The following is a 17359-nucleotide window of genomic DNA, read 5'->3' on the forward strand; positions in this document are numbered from 1 at the left end:
TTCCATTTTCATACATCGGTCTATCTCTTGGCATGTGGTCACTTTAGATAACTGTTTTTCTAATAGGAAAAACTCCACGAGGAGCAATTTTGAAGACTTTTTCTTATGAACTGCAGAATAATCCAATGGTTTCTGTAAGTTAAGAGCTGATAACAGCACTGGACTCTTTCCAGTTTTGAAGGGAAGTGAATTTGCTGTCTCTCGGGTGTTGCAGTCAGTTTCCATGATTTCTCGTACTCAGTTGTCTGATTCTTTTTGCTTAAGAAGAGTACAGATACCATTTTATCTACTTTTGATGGTCATGGGCCATTAGAATTCTGACATGTAAGACAGTTGGCAGTGCTTGGAAATGTAGGGAATATTACAGCTATTACACTACAGAACAATTATTTTAGGCAACTCCCGTTATTTAAATACTACTGTATTTTCTACTCCTCTAAAAAAAGTGCCAGAACTTTAAAATATTCCAAAATTCAGTTTGCTTGAATCAGTTGAGCAGTCAAAGTTTTTATCATTCTCCTTAAGCTAGATGTTATGCAACTGCTCAGCAATCTTTTTATCTTTCAAGGTTTTACACATATCCGGTGACTTCAAATGCAGATATCTTGGAGGTTTTGCATTTTTTAAGACATGCCACTTGAATAGCGTTGGGATGGGCATCTATAGAAATATATAATTCTCCTACTTGATCTTTTAGCAACACAAGATGCAGAAAGAGGCCTTTTTAGGATAACATAACTCAATAATGCTGATGAGAATATCATGTTCTGGAGCATGCATTTAGTGTGTGATGCGCCGCAGGAGAGACTGTCGGGGTGCACGTATTAATAAATGTCACCCAATGTTTTAGAATAAAAAGCATACATCTATTATTTCTTTGGCTTTAATATTTCCATCACAATAAATCAAATTCCATACTCTCTGAAGCTGAGCAATGAGAATATACCAATGATATAAATAATAAATAAAATGTAATACAGTACTTATGACTAGGGATGAGCGAGTATACTCGCTAAGGCACTACTCGGTCGAGTAATGTGCCTTAGCCGAGTATCTTCCTGCTCGTCCCTAAAGATTCGGGGGCCGCCGCAGCTGACAGGTGAGTTGCGGCGGGGAGCGGGCCAGAGCGGGCGGGAGAGAGAGATCTCCCCTCCGTTCCTCCCTGCTCTCCCCCGCAGCTCCACGCCCCGCGGCGGCACTCGAATCTTTCGGGATGAGCTGGGAGATACTCGGCTAAGGCACATTACTCGAGCGAGTAGTGCCTTAGCGAGTATACTCGCTCATCCCTACTTATGACCTTAAAAGTCGATGACTGATAACAGAAAAGTAAAAGCTGTGACATAGAATGGTTTTAACCAGTTTGTATGATCTTCTCCTTTAACCCATTTAGTGGCAAGTCCGGAAAATCTCCGGGGCTTGCTGCACTGACCATGTAGTTAAACCCCAGAAGATTTCCGTGGACAGCTCTAGTGCTGAAATGTACAGAGCACTGAGCTGTCATCTGAAATCTTCCGGGGTTTTTACTGCATACTCAGCGCAGCAAGCCGCAATGATTTCCCTGCCATAATATGGTGATAATAAACCTGCCACTAAAGGGGTTGTTAGAGTTATTAAACCATAGTTTCAACTGATTAAAGTATTGTAATTAAAGTTATTTTCTATTTGGTCTAGAATGTTCCGGGTGTTAAAGCAGAATGAAAACCAAATGTAGTAGTCTATTACATGGAGGATTATACAATAGCCCTATCAGGAAAGTCGTGAAAAAAACAATCATTTGATCATTATCCAATTTCTGCGTTAAACATTCAAGCTGAAAGATGCGCATTAATAATTGTGGTTGGTCTTTTCTAGCATGGACTATGAAGCTGCCCAGCTGGAGAATCAACATGTGCACAGCGTGTATGAGAGCACAGCTCCGTACTTTAATGAAGTGCAGAGTAAAGCATGGCCAAAGGTTCGACAGTTTCTGCTAGAGCAAAAGCCAGGCAGTCTCGTTGTTGATATAGGTAAGCATTCCTTATTTTAATAGTAGCTCAAACTAAAATCCATCTTCCTGAATAGCTCCGTATGGGGCTAATATAGTGGTTCCTGAAAGTGAGCTAACACTAATTGTTTCCCTGTCTTATTTTATACTACATTAAGTTATTTAGGTCTCTTGCTTCTTGTGGGACAACTGGGATAAGGAATTTGGTATGATTTACTGTAAACTCAGTTATTTCAGTTGCACTACATTTAATTCAACCTTGGACTTTGTAATTAATGTATTGAGTGCTTGAGCACTCATGTTTCCAATCCATACAAACGCAGTAGGAGTTATGGAAACAGCTAAGTACAGAAAATTATTTTGTCAACGTCTGTGACAGCTGCCGTCAGTTCCTCCTACCTCCTCCATCTGGCGGTCACAGTCCTTGAACCTTTGCTACTGTCTGATGTCACAGATGCTGTATCCTTCTCCAGGCTACAGCTCTTGTCAATGCTGCCTGAAGGGCTGCATGGCCGACCTGCCTCTTAAATTACCAGTGGACACACCTAGATTTTCCACTTCTTCCCAATTTGGATAGGCCTGGTTGTTTTAGGTACCCTCTTCCACCACTGGGTGCCTGAGCAGTTAGTCTAGTTTGGTATTCAAGGGTGTGCAGTGCACTTATTCTGGCTGATTCCTGATTTGACCCATATTTGTTCTACCCAACTTTCCCGACTTCTCTCCTGATATTGGCTTGTTTTTGAACTACACTTTCTCTGTTCGCTGCCTGCCCTGACCCTTCACCTTCTATTTTGTTATACAAGAATTTTTCCTGTGCTGACTTCAACTCTGTTCCACTGCCATGCCTTTGTCTGCCCCTCCAATACTGTGATACAGTTATCCTGACCAGTTTGTATCAACTTCTACAACCCCAATTCGAAAAACGTTGGGATTCTGTGTAAAATGTAAAAAAAAAAATATAATGATTTAGAAATCCCATATAACTGTATCTTATTCATACCGTAGTAGAACATAGAACACATATCAGAAGGTGAAAGGGAGACATTCTTCCATTTTATTAAAAAAAAATACTCATTTAGAAATCGATGGCAGCAGCACATCTTAAAATTATTGGGACAATGTTAACAACAGGCTGAAAAAGTAAGTGGTACTAATGAAAAACAGTTTAAGGGTCAAATTTCTACTAAGTCACATGACTGTGTATATGAAGAGCATGTTAGAGAGGCAGAGTCTCTTAAAAGCAAAGATGGTCAGAGGTTCACCAATCTGTGAAAAACTGTGGAACAATTTCAGGAAAATATTCCTCAACGTAAAATTGCTAAGACTTTGAATATCCCACCATCTAAAGTACATAATATGATCAAAAGGTTCAGAGAATATGGAGAACTTCATGTGCACAAGGGATAAGTCCAACAGTCAATATTGGTACTCAAGATCTACAGGCCCTCAGGTGCCACTGCATTAAATGCAGACTGCAATGCAAATCACTGCATCGGCTCAGAAATACTTCCAGAAATCAATCTTTGTGAACACTGTTTGCCATGCAATCCACAAATGCAGACTAAAGCTGTATTATGTAAAGAAGAAGCCATGAATAAAAACATAAGAAATAATTTATAGTCTGTGAAAAACGTAAGGTAAAATATTTCTTTGAAAGCTTGGGGTTAAAAGGAATCCGAAAGAGATGGACATTTTAACTTATTTTCAACATCTTAGAAGTGGGTCATTCCGTGTCAGTTCAACCAACGCTCCCAGTCGACCATCTCAGATTTCAGTGAAACTTTGCACAAAGATAGACCCTGGCCCTAAACTAAGATAGCCAAAATATTAGGCTTTAAAGTGCTTTGGTTCATAAGCTACAGGTCTTAATCTAGGGGGTTGTCATGTGATTACAGCGCGCAACCTGAAAAAAGTGGCGATTTCAATCTATTGCCAAGCCAGTTCCAATGACTAGAGCAATGAAACTTCACACACTAGGAGAACTTTTGGTGCTGAATCCAGCTAAGCTACTCAGACTGCCACTCTTATCATCATTCTGCCACCATTGCATGTCAAAGTAGCTGAAAAATTCTATCGCGCAAAATAAAACTCATATTTTAAGCAGTAATAACTCATAATCAATGCAATCCAACTCAGCTATGAATTTATCAATGTGTACTCCATAGAAATGGTTCTCATTATTCACATTATGGACCCAAAAGGATGCATAGCTCTTAAGATACAATGAGTCAAAAATGGCAAAAAACAGTTTTATGCAAATTTTTACCTTTTTTCAGAGGCAAAAATCGGAATGTACTCCATTTTTTTTTTTGGTCTATTTGAAAGATAATTTTTTGCTCTACAAGATTCGATGTTTTTCATTTTGTTCCCAGACCTTCTAGATGGGAAATTTTTGTTTTGCGTTTTGTCATTAAGCTTCTTCATAGGATCTGTTGATCAGCCGGCAAGCTACAGCTTGACATGGCATCCAGCAGTTGCGCTTCCTTTCTGCTCATTTTGCACTTCACCTTTGCTGGTGCACAATCAGTCACTTGTAAACTATAGTTATTTATTACACAAATGCTAGCCTTAGATAATCTTAGTATCCAATATCGATAGAGTGCTAAATAAGCCCAGTGATCACTGTAATATACCACAATCATTATGCAACACTCAATGATATTCTGACCATCTTAGGCCAAAGCTTGTGGCTCACCTGAACTCGCCATGCAATTTTTGATCACATAAGTTTCTTGAGCACAAAAAGTTGTCTCATTCCAAAAATAATTTACCTTCTCATGATTTCTAAACTAATTATACATCCATGCAAAACTTACACTTATTTTATTATTTGACCTCCGCGAGTGCATAGGACCTTCACAGACATTGATATTTTCCCATCTAGAAGGTCTGGGAACAAAATGAAAAACATCAAATCTTGTAGAGCAAAAAATTCTCTTTCAAATAGAGCAAAAATAAAAATAAAAAAAATGGAGTACATTCCGATTTTTGCCTCTGAAAAAAAGGTAAAAATTTGCATAAAAATGTTTTTTGCCATTTTTGACTCTTAAGAGCTATGCATCCTTTTGGGTCCATAATGTGAATAATGAGAAACATTTCTATGGAGTACACATTGATAAAGTCATAGCTGAGGTGGATTGCATTGATTATGAGTTACTACTGCTTAAAATGTGGGCAAGTGAGCAGCGGGCCCACACGAACGTTACCGGAGATAGGGACTACCAACAGGAGCCAAACACTCACCATGCATACCAGCCCACATAACAGATGGAATTGCTATGAAAGTACGAGGTATTGGTTCGTGGATTGGCCAAGACACTTAAGCCGCAAGCCCATGTTGTCTCACAGTCCCTACACTAATGAGACAACTATCCTCTGACTGCAGGGAGAATAGCTAGACCCTACCTATAAGCTGGGCGACCTCCTCATTAAAGGCGGCCCCGCACTGGAACCTCGGACCTGACTATTCCTAAAAGGTAATATACAGAACCAGACAGCACTGGCACACAGATAGAACCAGATGGAGCTGGCAGCAGACAGATGCAGGACAGAGTGGATACAAACTGACATGAAAGCGACAGAAAATAAACATAAGAACCAATACAGATTTGCAGGAGGCCTCAATACAAGCCAGAAAGCCAGAAAACAGACCTGGGACAGAGAGACAGAAAGGACACAGATCAGATAGCAAGCTGCAATGGAACATGACTGCTCACCAGGGAAACCAAACCATAGAGTGAAGGAATACCAGCTACCTCTTGCAGAAGGCGGATATTTATCTGCAAATTAACCGGCGGTTATTGGCTAGCAGGAGAACACCACACCCAACCAGCTTAACCCTTTGCAATCCAATTTTGGATTCAGGGTTTCCTAGGGGGCTTTCTCTTTCTGCCATTATACAAAGGCGGCATCTGCTGGCTAGAGCCAGTACTGCAGTATGTGATATGCTGGAGAGGCCCCCAACAACAGAGCGGCCAGTAATATACAGTAAGAATACCCTGCCTGCCGGAAGTCATCCAACATCGGAGCTGTACAGCCTTCAATCAGAATGTCTTTAGACGTCATACAGTGGATTGGAAAGGGTTAATCATTAGAGATGAGCGAACACGTTCGGCCCCGCCCCTTTTTCGCCCGAACACCGAACTTTGCGAACACTTCAGTGTTCGGGCGAAAAAAGTTCGGGGGCCGCCGTGGCAGCGCGGGGGGGTGCGGCGGGGAGTGGGGGGGAGAGGGAGAGAGAGAGGGCTCCCCCCTGTTCCCCGCTACTGCCGCCCGCGCCGCCGCGCATCTCCCCGCCCCCCGGCGGCACCCGGACCTTTACGCGCGAACACTGCAGTGTTCGGCAAAGCCGGTGTCCGGGTGCGGATGTGTCCGTAACGGACATGTTCGCTCATCTCTATTAATCATGCCACACCTGTAGAAATGTTCTCCTAGAAACCATAGTACTACAAGTCCCAGCAGCACAACCTAATAGTACCTCTCCTTTAAAAAAAAGGGGCCTCTGAATTCTTAAGGCATAAAAAATTTACCTCTAAACAGGGCCACTGTGCCTTATACCAAAAGGCCACCGAACAGTAGCCTGCATTGAGTATGAACAAATCCAGAGGGGGAAAAATATGGAAATCTCTCCTGCTGAAATGACATGCACAGAATGCATATATCTATATTCCACAACACTTCTGCTCACAACCTGATTGGTTGTTTGGGTTGGCTGATTCACAGTAATTGGTTGTTTGGGTTGGCTGATTCACAGTGATTGGTTGTTTGGGTTGGCTGATTCACAGTGATTGGTTGTTTGGGTTGAATCGAGCAGAAATGCTGTGGAATATAAATATACAGGACGTATCTGTATGGGCCTGTTGTGCACGCCAACCAGTCAGCTAGGGAAGGTACATACCACAGCAATCTGGTGCAAAATGGTAGTAGGCTGGTCATTAAATTATGTTCATCCTGGACTACCAAGAGAAAGCAGAGTATGGGAAGCAGCCAGAATGGACGCCGGGAACTAGGAATATGGGTAGCTAGACACAGGACATGAAATGGATACAAACCGGATGAGCTGCCAGAAACACCAACAGGACAGAGACCAGAATTCAGGCAACTGGACACACGGACAAAACAGAACAGATCAAACAAAGCCCTACATCCACCTACCAATGGACAAAGGGAACAGGATACGGATCGGGCGTTCGGCCACCAATAGACTGGTAGACATACAGAACAAGAACTCGAGCGTCCAACAACCAATGGACGGGTGAATCAGACATCGGATGGAATACAGACATAAACCATGACTGACAGTAACATAGACGTGTCACTAACACAACATAGCATCATGTACAACATAGACCAACATACATCATAATTCATAACCAACATAATGGACAACCAACATAATTCCCCACAGTTTCAAAAGCGGGGCATTATGTTACGTTCATGTGGGCAAGTGAGCCCCAGGCCCCCACGAACATTACCGGAGATAAGGACTGCCAACAGGACACAAAATCACACACCAACACACTAGGGCTAACATGCAAGACAGAACAACCACATAGAACAGGACAGTTCACTCCTCATGTCTAGCCACCAGCACAGACATACAGAACATGACACTGTTCACACCATATACACAGAACAGGGCTATCCACACCTGATGTCTGGCCACCTGCACAAACACTGGACACGACACAGTTCAAACACATAACACAAATACAGGCATGCAAGACCAACATACCCTAGAGCACTGATGGCGGGCCTTTTAGAGACTGAGTGCCCAAACTCTAACCTAAAACCCACTTATTTATCGCAAAGTGCCAACATGTCAGGGGCGGGGCTTATTACGACATATGATTTTTAACTCCTTAATTTAAAAAAGGATAGGGTCACTTCAAAATAGACAGGGTGCAGATTTTGACTGCTTTTTGGATGCGGAAATGCTGCAGAATTTGAACATGGAAATTTCTGCTGAGGACATTCTGCAGTATTTCGCCACGTGTAAACATACTCCAGCAGTGACAGTGACCCCCTGAGCGGCCCCAGCGGTGACAGTGACCCCCCACATAGCGGCTCCAGCGGTAACAGTGACCCTCCACAGCGGCCCCAGCAGTAATAGTGACATCCCACAGTGGCCCCAGCAGTAATAGTGACATCCTACAGTGGCCGCAGTAGTAATAGTGCCCCCCTGAGACCCATATACTTACCCACTTACCCCCTCCTCCTCGTGGAGGCGCTGCTGCAGACTATGATCCCAGGTGCACACTGTGATGTTAGTGTGTGCTGCCGGATGCCTCCTCCCCCTGCTCTCACGGAACCATGGAGGAGACATCAGGGGAGGGAGAGGAGAATCATGGCTGCACACTGACGTCACAGTGTGCCCCGGGATCAGCGCCGCTGAGTAAATACTGGCAGGGGAGCTGCGGCACCACTGACGGTTTTCACTAACATGGTGAGCGGCCGACGGTGGCCCAGCAGGGAGGGCTCTGCGTACCGCCTCTGGCACGCATGCCATAGGTTCACCACCACTGCCCTAGAGTGACGGGATACCAGCTTCCTCTTGCAGAGAGAGGATAAACCCCTTTAAATATACATTAGCCATGAAGTGATATTTTCCAGCAAAGTGAAATATATCTAACATGTCTAGCAAGTTGTGCCAAATTTTTCATGCCATTTTGATAAATTTGTTGCATTTTGGCACCATTTTCGTCAGTGTACAAATTCATGCTTCCAATAAATATTGTTCATCTTGTGGTTTGTCATTTAACCCTTCCATGTGTTTTAACGTAATTCTTTGGAAATGTTTTGTCTGTGTCTTTAAGATGCCTGATAGACATCTTGCTGGCCCCAGCTACCTGAGCTGTGAGTAATAGCAGCCTCCCCTGTACAATGCCAGAAATAGACAATAGATAAAAATAGGCTGCGAAGTGTCACTGCGCCCGAGATGACACCTGAGTAAGCACGACGTACCCTGCATGAAGCATGAGCCACCAGTTCTTATGTAATAGTCAATGAAAGGAACATTTAGAGGAGCAGAAATTATAGCCGCGGAGACAGACCCAGCTAATAAATGCAATGAGTTTAGCTATTTTAACCATTAAGAATTTCAGACTGCTATATTTATTGACCCTGAAAGAACTCTATATCATGAATAATTCTAACGTTTCTCTCCATAGCGTTGTGTGGTAATATATTTTATTGCCTATATGGATTTATGGGCTTTTCATAAAGTATTTTTCCTGGAATTTGAATCTGTAAGAACATTTAAAAATGCTGTGCAGGACTATAAAAAAATATGTCTCCATTTGTTCGGGAACAGCGCCACACATTGTTCATTGGTTTTGGTTGGTATTACAGGTGAGTACCACTGAAGGAAATAGGATTGAGCTGCATTATCACACCACCTCCGGACAGCTGTGGAACTGTTTTTTTGAAAGAAGCAGCCAGGAAGGACAGGAGTATATGTTCTGCTATAGGGGTAGAGACTATTCTGTGAGAGGGCCATGTGTTGGTGTTGTGAGGGGCTGATGGGGTGCTGCAAGGAAGGGGTGTTGTTTGTATAAATGGGAGATATGACGCTGCAAGGAGGGGGCACTAGTGCTGTGAGAGGAAGGTGGGGTAGTGCAGGGAGGGGATGTTGGAGCTGTTTAGGGTATATGTAGCGTTGCAGGGAGGAGGCATTATTGCAGCCTCTTGAGCTACTGCAATACTACAATGTGGTCTGCCACCAAAAGTTCTGCAACCTTGGTATACAGTACCAACACTTATTGTAAGAAAAATCCATCACCTAGAAGGAGTTGTCAGAATCAAATTAAACTTTCTCTGTGTGACTGCAACATTGATATAAGTAAGTGATTACAATATCAGAGCAAAGGGATAATGTATTGTGGAAAACTGAACACTTGTATAGAGGTTGTACCACCTCTAGCTTTCGATGCAAGATGTGATATGAGGGGCATGAAGGCTATGTTACCCTGTTGTACCGCCCCAGCTTGGATACAAGATGTGATACGGGCAGGCATGGAGGCTCTAGTACCCTGTTGTACCACCTCTAGCGTGGATCCAAGATTTGATATGGGGGGGGGGGGGGGCATGAAGGCTATATTACCCTGTTGTACCACCTCTAGCTTGGATACAAGATGTAATACAGGTGGGCATGGAGGGTCCAGTACCCTGTGGGTTGCCTCTAGCTTGGATGCAAAATGTGATACAGGTGGGCATGGAGGCTCTAGTACCCTGTTGTACCGCCTCTAGCTTGGATGCAAAATGTAATACGGGTGGGCATGGAGGGTCAGTACTCTGTGGGCTGCCTCTAGCTTGGATAGAAGATATGATACGGGCGGGCATGGAGGCTCTACTACTCTGTTGTACCACCTCCAGCTTGGATACAAGATGGGATACGGGTGGGCATGGAGGCTCTAGTACCCTGTTGTATTGCCTGTAGCTTGGGATAGAAGATGCGATACGGGCGGGCATGGAGGCTCTAGTAAACTGTTTTACCGCCTCTAGGTTGAATACAAGATGTAATACGGGTGGGCATGGAGGCTCCCGTACCCTGTAGGCCGCCTCTAGCTTGCATACAAAATGTGATATGGGTGGGCATGGAGGCATACAGGTTCACTATGGTGTCCTACAGCATATTGGTCCACATTTACTGTAACTGGGCCTATAGATCATGCAAACTCAAAGGTTGTCGAAGGTGACACCCAAGATGGTCCCGAACATGTTTTTTTTGTGATAAATAAATCTGGTGATGGGTAGGCCACAGAAGTGTGGCAATGTTGTGGAGGCATTCTTGTAACACCCCAAGTATGGCTGCAGGATGACCTAAATATATCACTGAGATGTCATTGTCCTTTGTACCAGTATACTAGGTGTGACTGACTGTTGTATGCGATGGTTCCCCTAGATCATCACACCAGCAGTGGGGGAAGTGGGGCAAAGGTAAGATTGAGGTGCTTACCCCTAGGTCTCCAGACATGTACATGGCTGTTGTCATAAGCTGATTCGCGAGCCGTTTGAACGAAAATTAAATGATTGCCGATCGACATGAGTGTTGATCAGTGCTCGTCACATCAGGCCAAGACTTGTTCACTTGTTAAAGGACCCCTTTTGTTTCTGGGTAATAGTCCTTATTTGTCCTCTCCATCTGTTTACCTGACCCTTGTGCCTAATCCCCCTCCTTTGTTTTCTAACAGTGCAGTGTCTGTGGAGAACAGGCTCTTAACACTTAGTGCAATGGGACTAATATTGACTAGTGTTCACTTTTTCCAGGGGCCTTATAAGGACTGATTCTGTATTACATACATTTACCCACATTATACCTTTTCAGAATTTTAGTGACTCTGAAGTAGTAAAAGTATTTCTATCGTCTTCCAATGTATGCTGCATTATTTAGCTTACTTTCTTTAAAAAATAGACCTTTTCTTCATTGTATATAAGCAAACTTTATGTAAAATACCATCTGGTTATTGCAGGTTGCGGTACAGGAAAGTATCTGAGTGTGAACTGTAACACATACAATCTTGGCTGCGATTACTGTGAACCGCTAGTGGAAATTGGTAGAAATAACAACCTTGAAGTCATGGTATGCGACAACCTGAATCTCCCGTTTAGGGACAAATGTTTTGACACTGTCATCTCCATTGGAGGTAAGTCTGATATTTGTGTAGAGCAATTGTTGTACATCAGCATACATTGTAAGAGTTTACATAAATCATGCTACAGATTGAATCCATATCGATATACAGGGTGTCACAAATGTGTGGAAACACCCATATAGAATGAAAAACGTTTGGCAGACGATGATCCAATTTTGCATATAAGATGTGGAGGAAGTGGGAAACCTGTTAGGCAATGTCACCAAAATGACAGCCATTTTGAATGCTGCATTCTTGGACTCAACTCTCTTTTTTTCAATGGGAAGGTTAGGTGTGTGATATATCAATCTGGCAGAGAATTTCACCAAACAAACAATATTCCCTATAAGTCAGTTAAATCATCAGACTTCTTCAGGAAGAGAAATTTGGTTGTAATTGTAACTCCTGAAACTTCAGTAAAACTTTTCTTAATTCTTTGGTGATTATTTTGTGAAAGATTACTGTGTCATCAGAGACAAAAGGGCAAGTAGGCTTTTATAGCAATGACTCATATGTACCTGCTTATTATTAGGTCTGCTTAGTCTCCATTTACTTCTCTATAAATACTGATCACTAAAATACACAGACACCTTTCTTCGTCATTCTCAGTTAATACAATTTATCTAGCCATATTGAGTCATCAATAGAGTTTTTTCTTCACATGCTTAAAAGGATATTACAATGTCAGCATATAAAAAACTAACTATATATATAAAGATGAAAGCCCTCACTGACTCACTGACTGACTCACTGACTGACTCACTGACTGACTGACTCGCCAAAAGTTCTCCAACTTCCCGATGTTGTAGAAACATGAATTTTGGCACAAGCATAGATTATCTCCAAAATAGGAAAAGTAATTTGGTCCCAACTCGATTATTCAATTCTAGCGCAAAAGAATTAGCGTCAAAATTTAACGTACATAATCGAAATCTCTCACTTCCCAATGTCACAGAAACTTAAAATTTGGCACGGACATTGAATATGTCATAAATAGGAAAAGTTAATGGGTCCCAACTCGATTATTCAATTCTATGCGCAAAAGAATTAGTGTCCAAATTTTACGTACGGAATCTAATTCTCTCACTTCCCGGTGGCATAGAAACTCGAAATTTGGCAGGAGCATTGATTATGTCATAAATAGGAAAAGCTAATGGGTCCCAACTCCATTATTCAATTCTATGTGCAAAAGAATTAGCGTCCAAATTTTACGTACGGAATGTAATTTTCTCACTTTCCGGAGTCATAGAAACGTGAAATTTGGCAGGAGCATTGATTATGTCATAAATAGGAAAAGCTAATGGGTCCCAACTCGATTATTCAATTCTATGGGCAAAAGAATTAGCGTCCAAATTTTAGGTACGGAATGTAATTTTCTCACTTTCCGGTGTTATAGAAACATGAAATTTGGCACGAGCATGGATTATGTCATAAATAGGAAAAGCTAATGGGTCCCAACTTGATTATTCAATTCTATGCGCAAAAGAATTAGCGTCCAAATTTTACGTACATAATCTAAATCTCTCACTTCTCAAAGTCATAGAAACATGAAATTTGCCATAAGCATTGAATATGTCATAAATAGGAAAAGCTAATGGGTCCCAACTCAAAGGTTCAAATCTAGCGCAAAAGAACTAGCGTCCAAATTTTACGTACAGAATCTAATTCTCTCACTTCTTGGTGTCATAGAAACATGAAATTTGGAACGGGCATTGATTATGTCATAAATAGAAAAAGTTAATGGGTCCCACCTCGATTGTTCAATTCTAAGCGCAAAAGAATTAGCATCCACATTTTACGTACAAAATCTAATTCTCTCACTTCCCGATGTCATAAAAACTTGAAATTTGGCACGGGCATTGATTATGTCATAAATAGGAAAAAATAATGGGTCCCAACTCGATTATTCAATTCTAAGTGCAAAAGAATTAGCGTCCAAATTTTACGTATGAAATCTAATTCTCTCACTTCCTGATGTCATTTTATATAAAGGAAACGTCGCATGATTACCTCCCCGTGGTGTTTCCTGGGTAATGCAGAGAGCTATGCAAAATGGTGAACATATGTTTTTCCGGTATCTCTAAAGTAACCACGACTTCATAAGATTTTCCGTGTGAATACCAGATAAACACCAGTACCAAATTAACTCGGGCGAAGCCGGGTATATCAGCTAGTTTATTATATGATGAAGTTTTTTCAGTTTTTCAGCATACTTTCTATCATTTCAGCAATTGGTGGGGGTCTGAGAATCCTGAACCCCATTGATCAAAACTTCAGGCATGTTACTATAACATTTCAGAAGTTTCCTGGATCAACGGTGACACGTGAATTCCTCGTGGTTCTTTTGATCTCTGTTCACAACTCTTCAGTAGGAACCTTCATGATTTATTCCAGCGGACTAGTCTGTCCTGGTTATGTGAAGGATGCACAGGCTCTTACAACATAACCACAATGAGCCGAGCATCTTTGTGTCCATCACATGACCAGGACGAATGGAAGTAAAAACTGAAGGTCACACTGAATGTCACAAGTCTTTTTATGACCATTGTGCTAAAACATGAAATGTCTGCAAACTGTTTCTATAAAATTAATAGTACATAAGTCGTTAGCATTCCTTTTTCTTTGGCTTTGTGTATTTTTATAGTATAACTCTAGGGTATGGCGTATCATTTGGGGTCCTGCATAGTAGGTGGCCGGGAGCACAGTGGCACCTTTATTCCATGAATTGGTAAAGGTCCCTACTACAGCTGGATCCTCATCCTAGAAAAGTGTCATTATATACTATGGTGGAAAACAACTTTAGGATTTCCCAACACTGAAACCAACTGTCCCAGCCCAAGTAATGAAAAGCAACCCAAGATATACCTGCATCTGAAAAACTAAATTTGTCCACCAGAGGACTAATGGCAGCAGTGGTGGTAGAGAGAGCTGTCAAAAAAAATCAACAATGCCCTGGGATGGAGACTGGACCAGCTCACTTCACTGACATGTCCCCAGTGGCCAGCACTTGTAATTACATACACATAGCAGTACTAACCGAAGGGACTTCTGAGCTGGATTACACAATAGAAATAATCAGTTATATAAAAATTATTTTGCATAAAAGCTCATTGATTTAAAAACAAAACTGTGCACAAAAGTGTCCTTTGCCTTTATGAGGTTATCTCATCAGGACAAGCCCTGTTTGCTAAGGCATATAGACACCATACATGGTACTCTCCTCTATGAGTCATAGTGGAGAAACAAAAAGCAGCTCTCACTTTAATCAACTCAGGATGCCCATATTTTAGTAGATTGCCTTTCTTAGGGATTTCAAGAGCTAAAAATAAGGTCTTGTGGAATGAGCCAATCCCTTTAAGTTGCGTTCTTCAATTCTCATTTGTATGATGTTGGAATATAAATGTGTATATACTCTTTTGTTGCATATTAAATCTGTTGTATTCAATAAGAAAGAAACAAATTAAATTTTGATTCAACGTTTTCTTTTCTAGTTTTTGGGCCGGTCGTGTCTTTAAATAGCCGCATAACAATAAATTCCGATGTTTCCTTTTTTCTTCTTAGTGATTCATCATTTTTCCACTAGACAAAGAAGAGTTCGTGCAATAAAAGAAATGGCCAGAATTTTGCATCCTGGTGGGCAGATTATGTTGTATGTTTGGGCAATGGAACAAAAAGGCCGTCGGTTTGAAAAGCAAGATGTATTTGTGCCATGGAACAAAGCGTTACTGCCTCGACGGACCCCAGAAACAAACCAGTGTGAAAATAAAGTGAACCACGATGAGATAAGCCCAAAATTAGTTCAAGAGCCAGAGAGCATCAGCTTACACTTTGATTCTAAGCAATTATACAATACAAACACCCGTAGAGCGGGTGAAACGTGTTGCATGAAGTTTCCCAATGACGAGAGTAGACTTTACAGTGCTATCGGAAGATCTATTCGCTCATGGTTCTTCTCCAGATCCCTTGATGAGTCCACCTTGAGGAGGCAGATTCAGAAGATGAAGTCTTTCAGCCCTGTTAGTGGGTGGGTGAATAGTGCCGTGTCTGTCCAGCCTTCTCGACACTGTAGTCTTGACCTTGGACACCAGAGGCTCCTACTAAAGGAGCAAAGTTTTGATGATGATGAGGTTTTTATTAAAAGTGAATCGCACAAGAAGCATCAATGGTTTTTAGCTTTAGACCCCTCGAATAATGAAAATGGAAGGCATGTTGGTTTAGTCCGCAATGATATAAAGCAAAACTTTCAGCCGGATGCCAAATACTGTAGCTGTATTTGTAGCAGTGAAGGTGATTCATGTACCCAAAAAAAAGTGTTAAAGAGAACTTCGACAACAGAGTCCAGTGACTCGGTCTTGGATGAGACTGTGGCAGCCAGTGACCAAGAGGCAGATGCTTTTGACTTGAAGGCATACATGCGATATTATCATGTTTTCCGCGAGGGAGAACTGTGCAGTCTCTTGGAAAACGAGGTCCCAGAACTTAACATTATAAGTTCTTCTTTTGACCATGGTAATTGGTATATAATTGCGGAAAAAAATAATCTGATCCCATAAGTATTTTATTTTTCCATGAAGTCATGGTTAATTCGTACTACTAAGTTTTAATGTATTCCCTTTTTTTGTACTGCAAAAATACTAGTTTTGTTATTAATTCTATTTGTTATATGTGCAAAGAACAATACTTGAAAATGTTTTTATACAGAATAGCCATTAGTTCATAAGGTGTATTTTTTACTATTTTTGTTTCCTGGTCTAAATATTCTTTCATTCATTTTTTTAACAAAAATGGATAATGAAGCAATACTAATTACGGAAAAACACATTACATGAGGATTTCGTTGCTGCCAGACATCATTTGTGCTTCATTTACCTGTATCTGTCCGGTAATTGGTATTATCAGGATAATTAGAGAATTTTTAGATTATTATTACCATCACTCTTTTTCTAGGCAATTACCTAAGAAGTATCAGATTTTTTTTCACTGCACACTTTATACAGCAAGTAAACCGGTACTTCAAGGCACCTTCAAACATAGTATTTAGTGACTTTCACTACAGCAGGAAGAGGGGCGCATCGGCACCCGGATGCGCCCGTGTGACTAAGCCCTAAGGCTAAGGCTCCCTTTACACTAAGCAACTATTGTCTAAATAGTCGCCCAGAAAAGTCATGGAAGAGTGTGAACGATAGCTGGTTGAAAGCTTTTACAGTAAGCGAGAATTGTTTATTATTCGTTTTGTAAGAAGTCATTCGGGAGGATAGAGGTTCCAGGTACAGTTGTCCCCAAGGTGTTAAAAAATATCAATGACTATGCCTTTATAATGGATGACTTTTCATCAAATAACTTCAGTTTTTTAGCTGAGCTAAAGCTAAACGATGAGCAAATTACAGCTCTTCACCCGGTTGGTGGCTGTGCTTACATTGGACAACTGTCTTCTGCATTCTGTTTGTCAAGCGATTATTTGGCCGATAGACCGTGTAATGGTACCTAAATATGCTGCGTGATGTTGGCTTGAAGTCCATACCAAAATATGAAATACATGAAAAAAATACCATAAAAGCACTTCAAACTGCACTTGTTTTTGACATATTTTATACACACAACAAACCCTTCCTAAATCTGGCACAAAGTAGTCATCATTTATCTGGTAACATCTACAAGATTCATGGTTTATATGGGTTAATTTTAGTTTGTAACAAGTAGTCAATATATAGTCCCTCACAATCAGCATTCAGAAGAGACTGGA

General features: G+C 41.4%; 1 protein-coding gene across 2 annotated transcripts in view; it reads left to right on the forward strand.

Annotated features, from left to right (window-relative positions):
* The window catches only part of TRMT9B (tRNA methyltransferase 9B (putative)), a 39237-nt gene extending 22921 nt beyond the window's left edge, over positions 1–16316 (forward strand). For both annotated transcript variants that reach the window (XM_066574653.1, XM_066574654.1), the window contains exons 2-4: positions 1852–2006; positions 11455–11628; positions 15178–16316. In XM_066574653.1, the coding sequence (XP_066430750.1) occupies positions 1853–2006; positions 11455–11628; positions 15178–16169 (1320 nt within the window). In that variant the 5' untranslated portion in view covers position 1852 and the 3' untranslated portion in view covers positions 16170–16316. The remainder of the gene's footprint in view (positions 1–1851; positions 2007–11454; positions 11629–15177) is intronic.
* The last annotated feature ends 1043 nt before the right edge of the window (positions 16317–17359 follow it).

Source organism: Eleutherodactylus coqui, chromosome 7 (genome assembly GCF_035609145.1).
Source record: "Eleutherodactylus coqui strain aEleCoq1 chromosome 7, aEleCoq1.hap1, whole genome shotgun sequence".
In the NCBI taxonomy this organism is placed as follows: domain Eukaryota; kingdom Metazoa; phylum Chordata; class Amphibia; order Anura; family Eleutherodactylidae; genus Eleutherodactylus; species Eleutherodactylus coqui.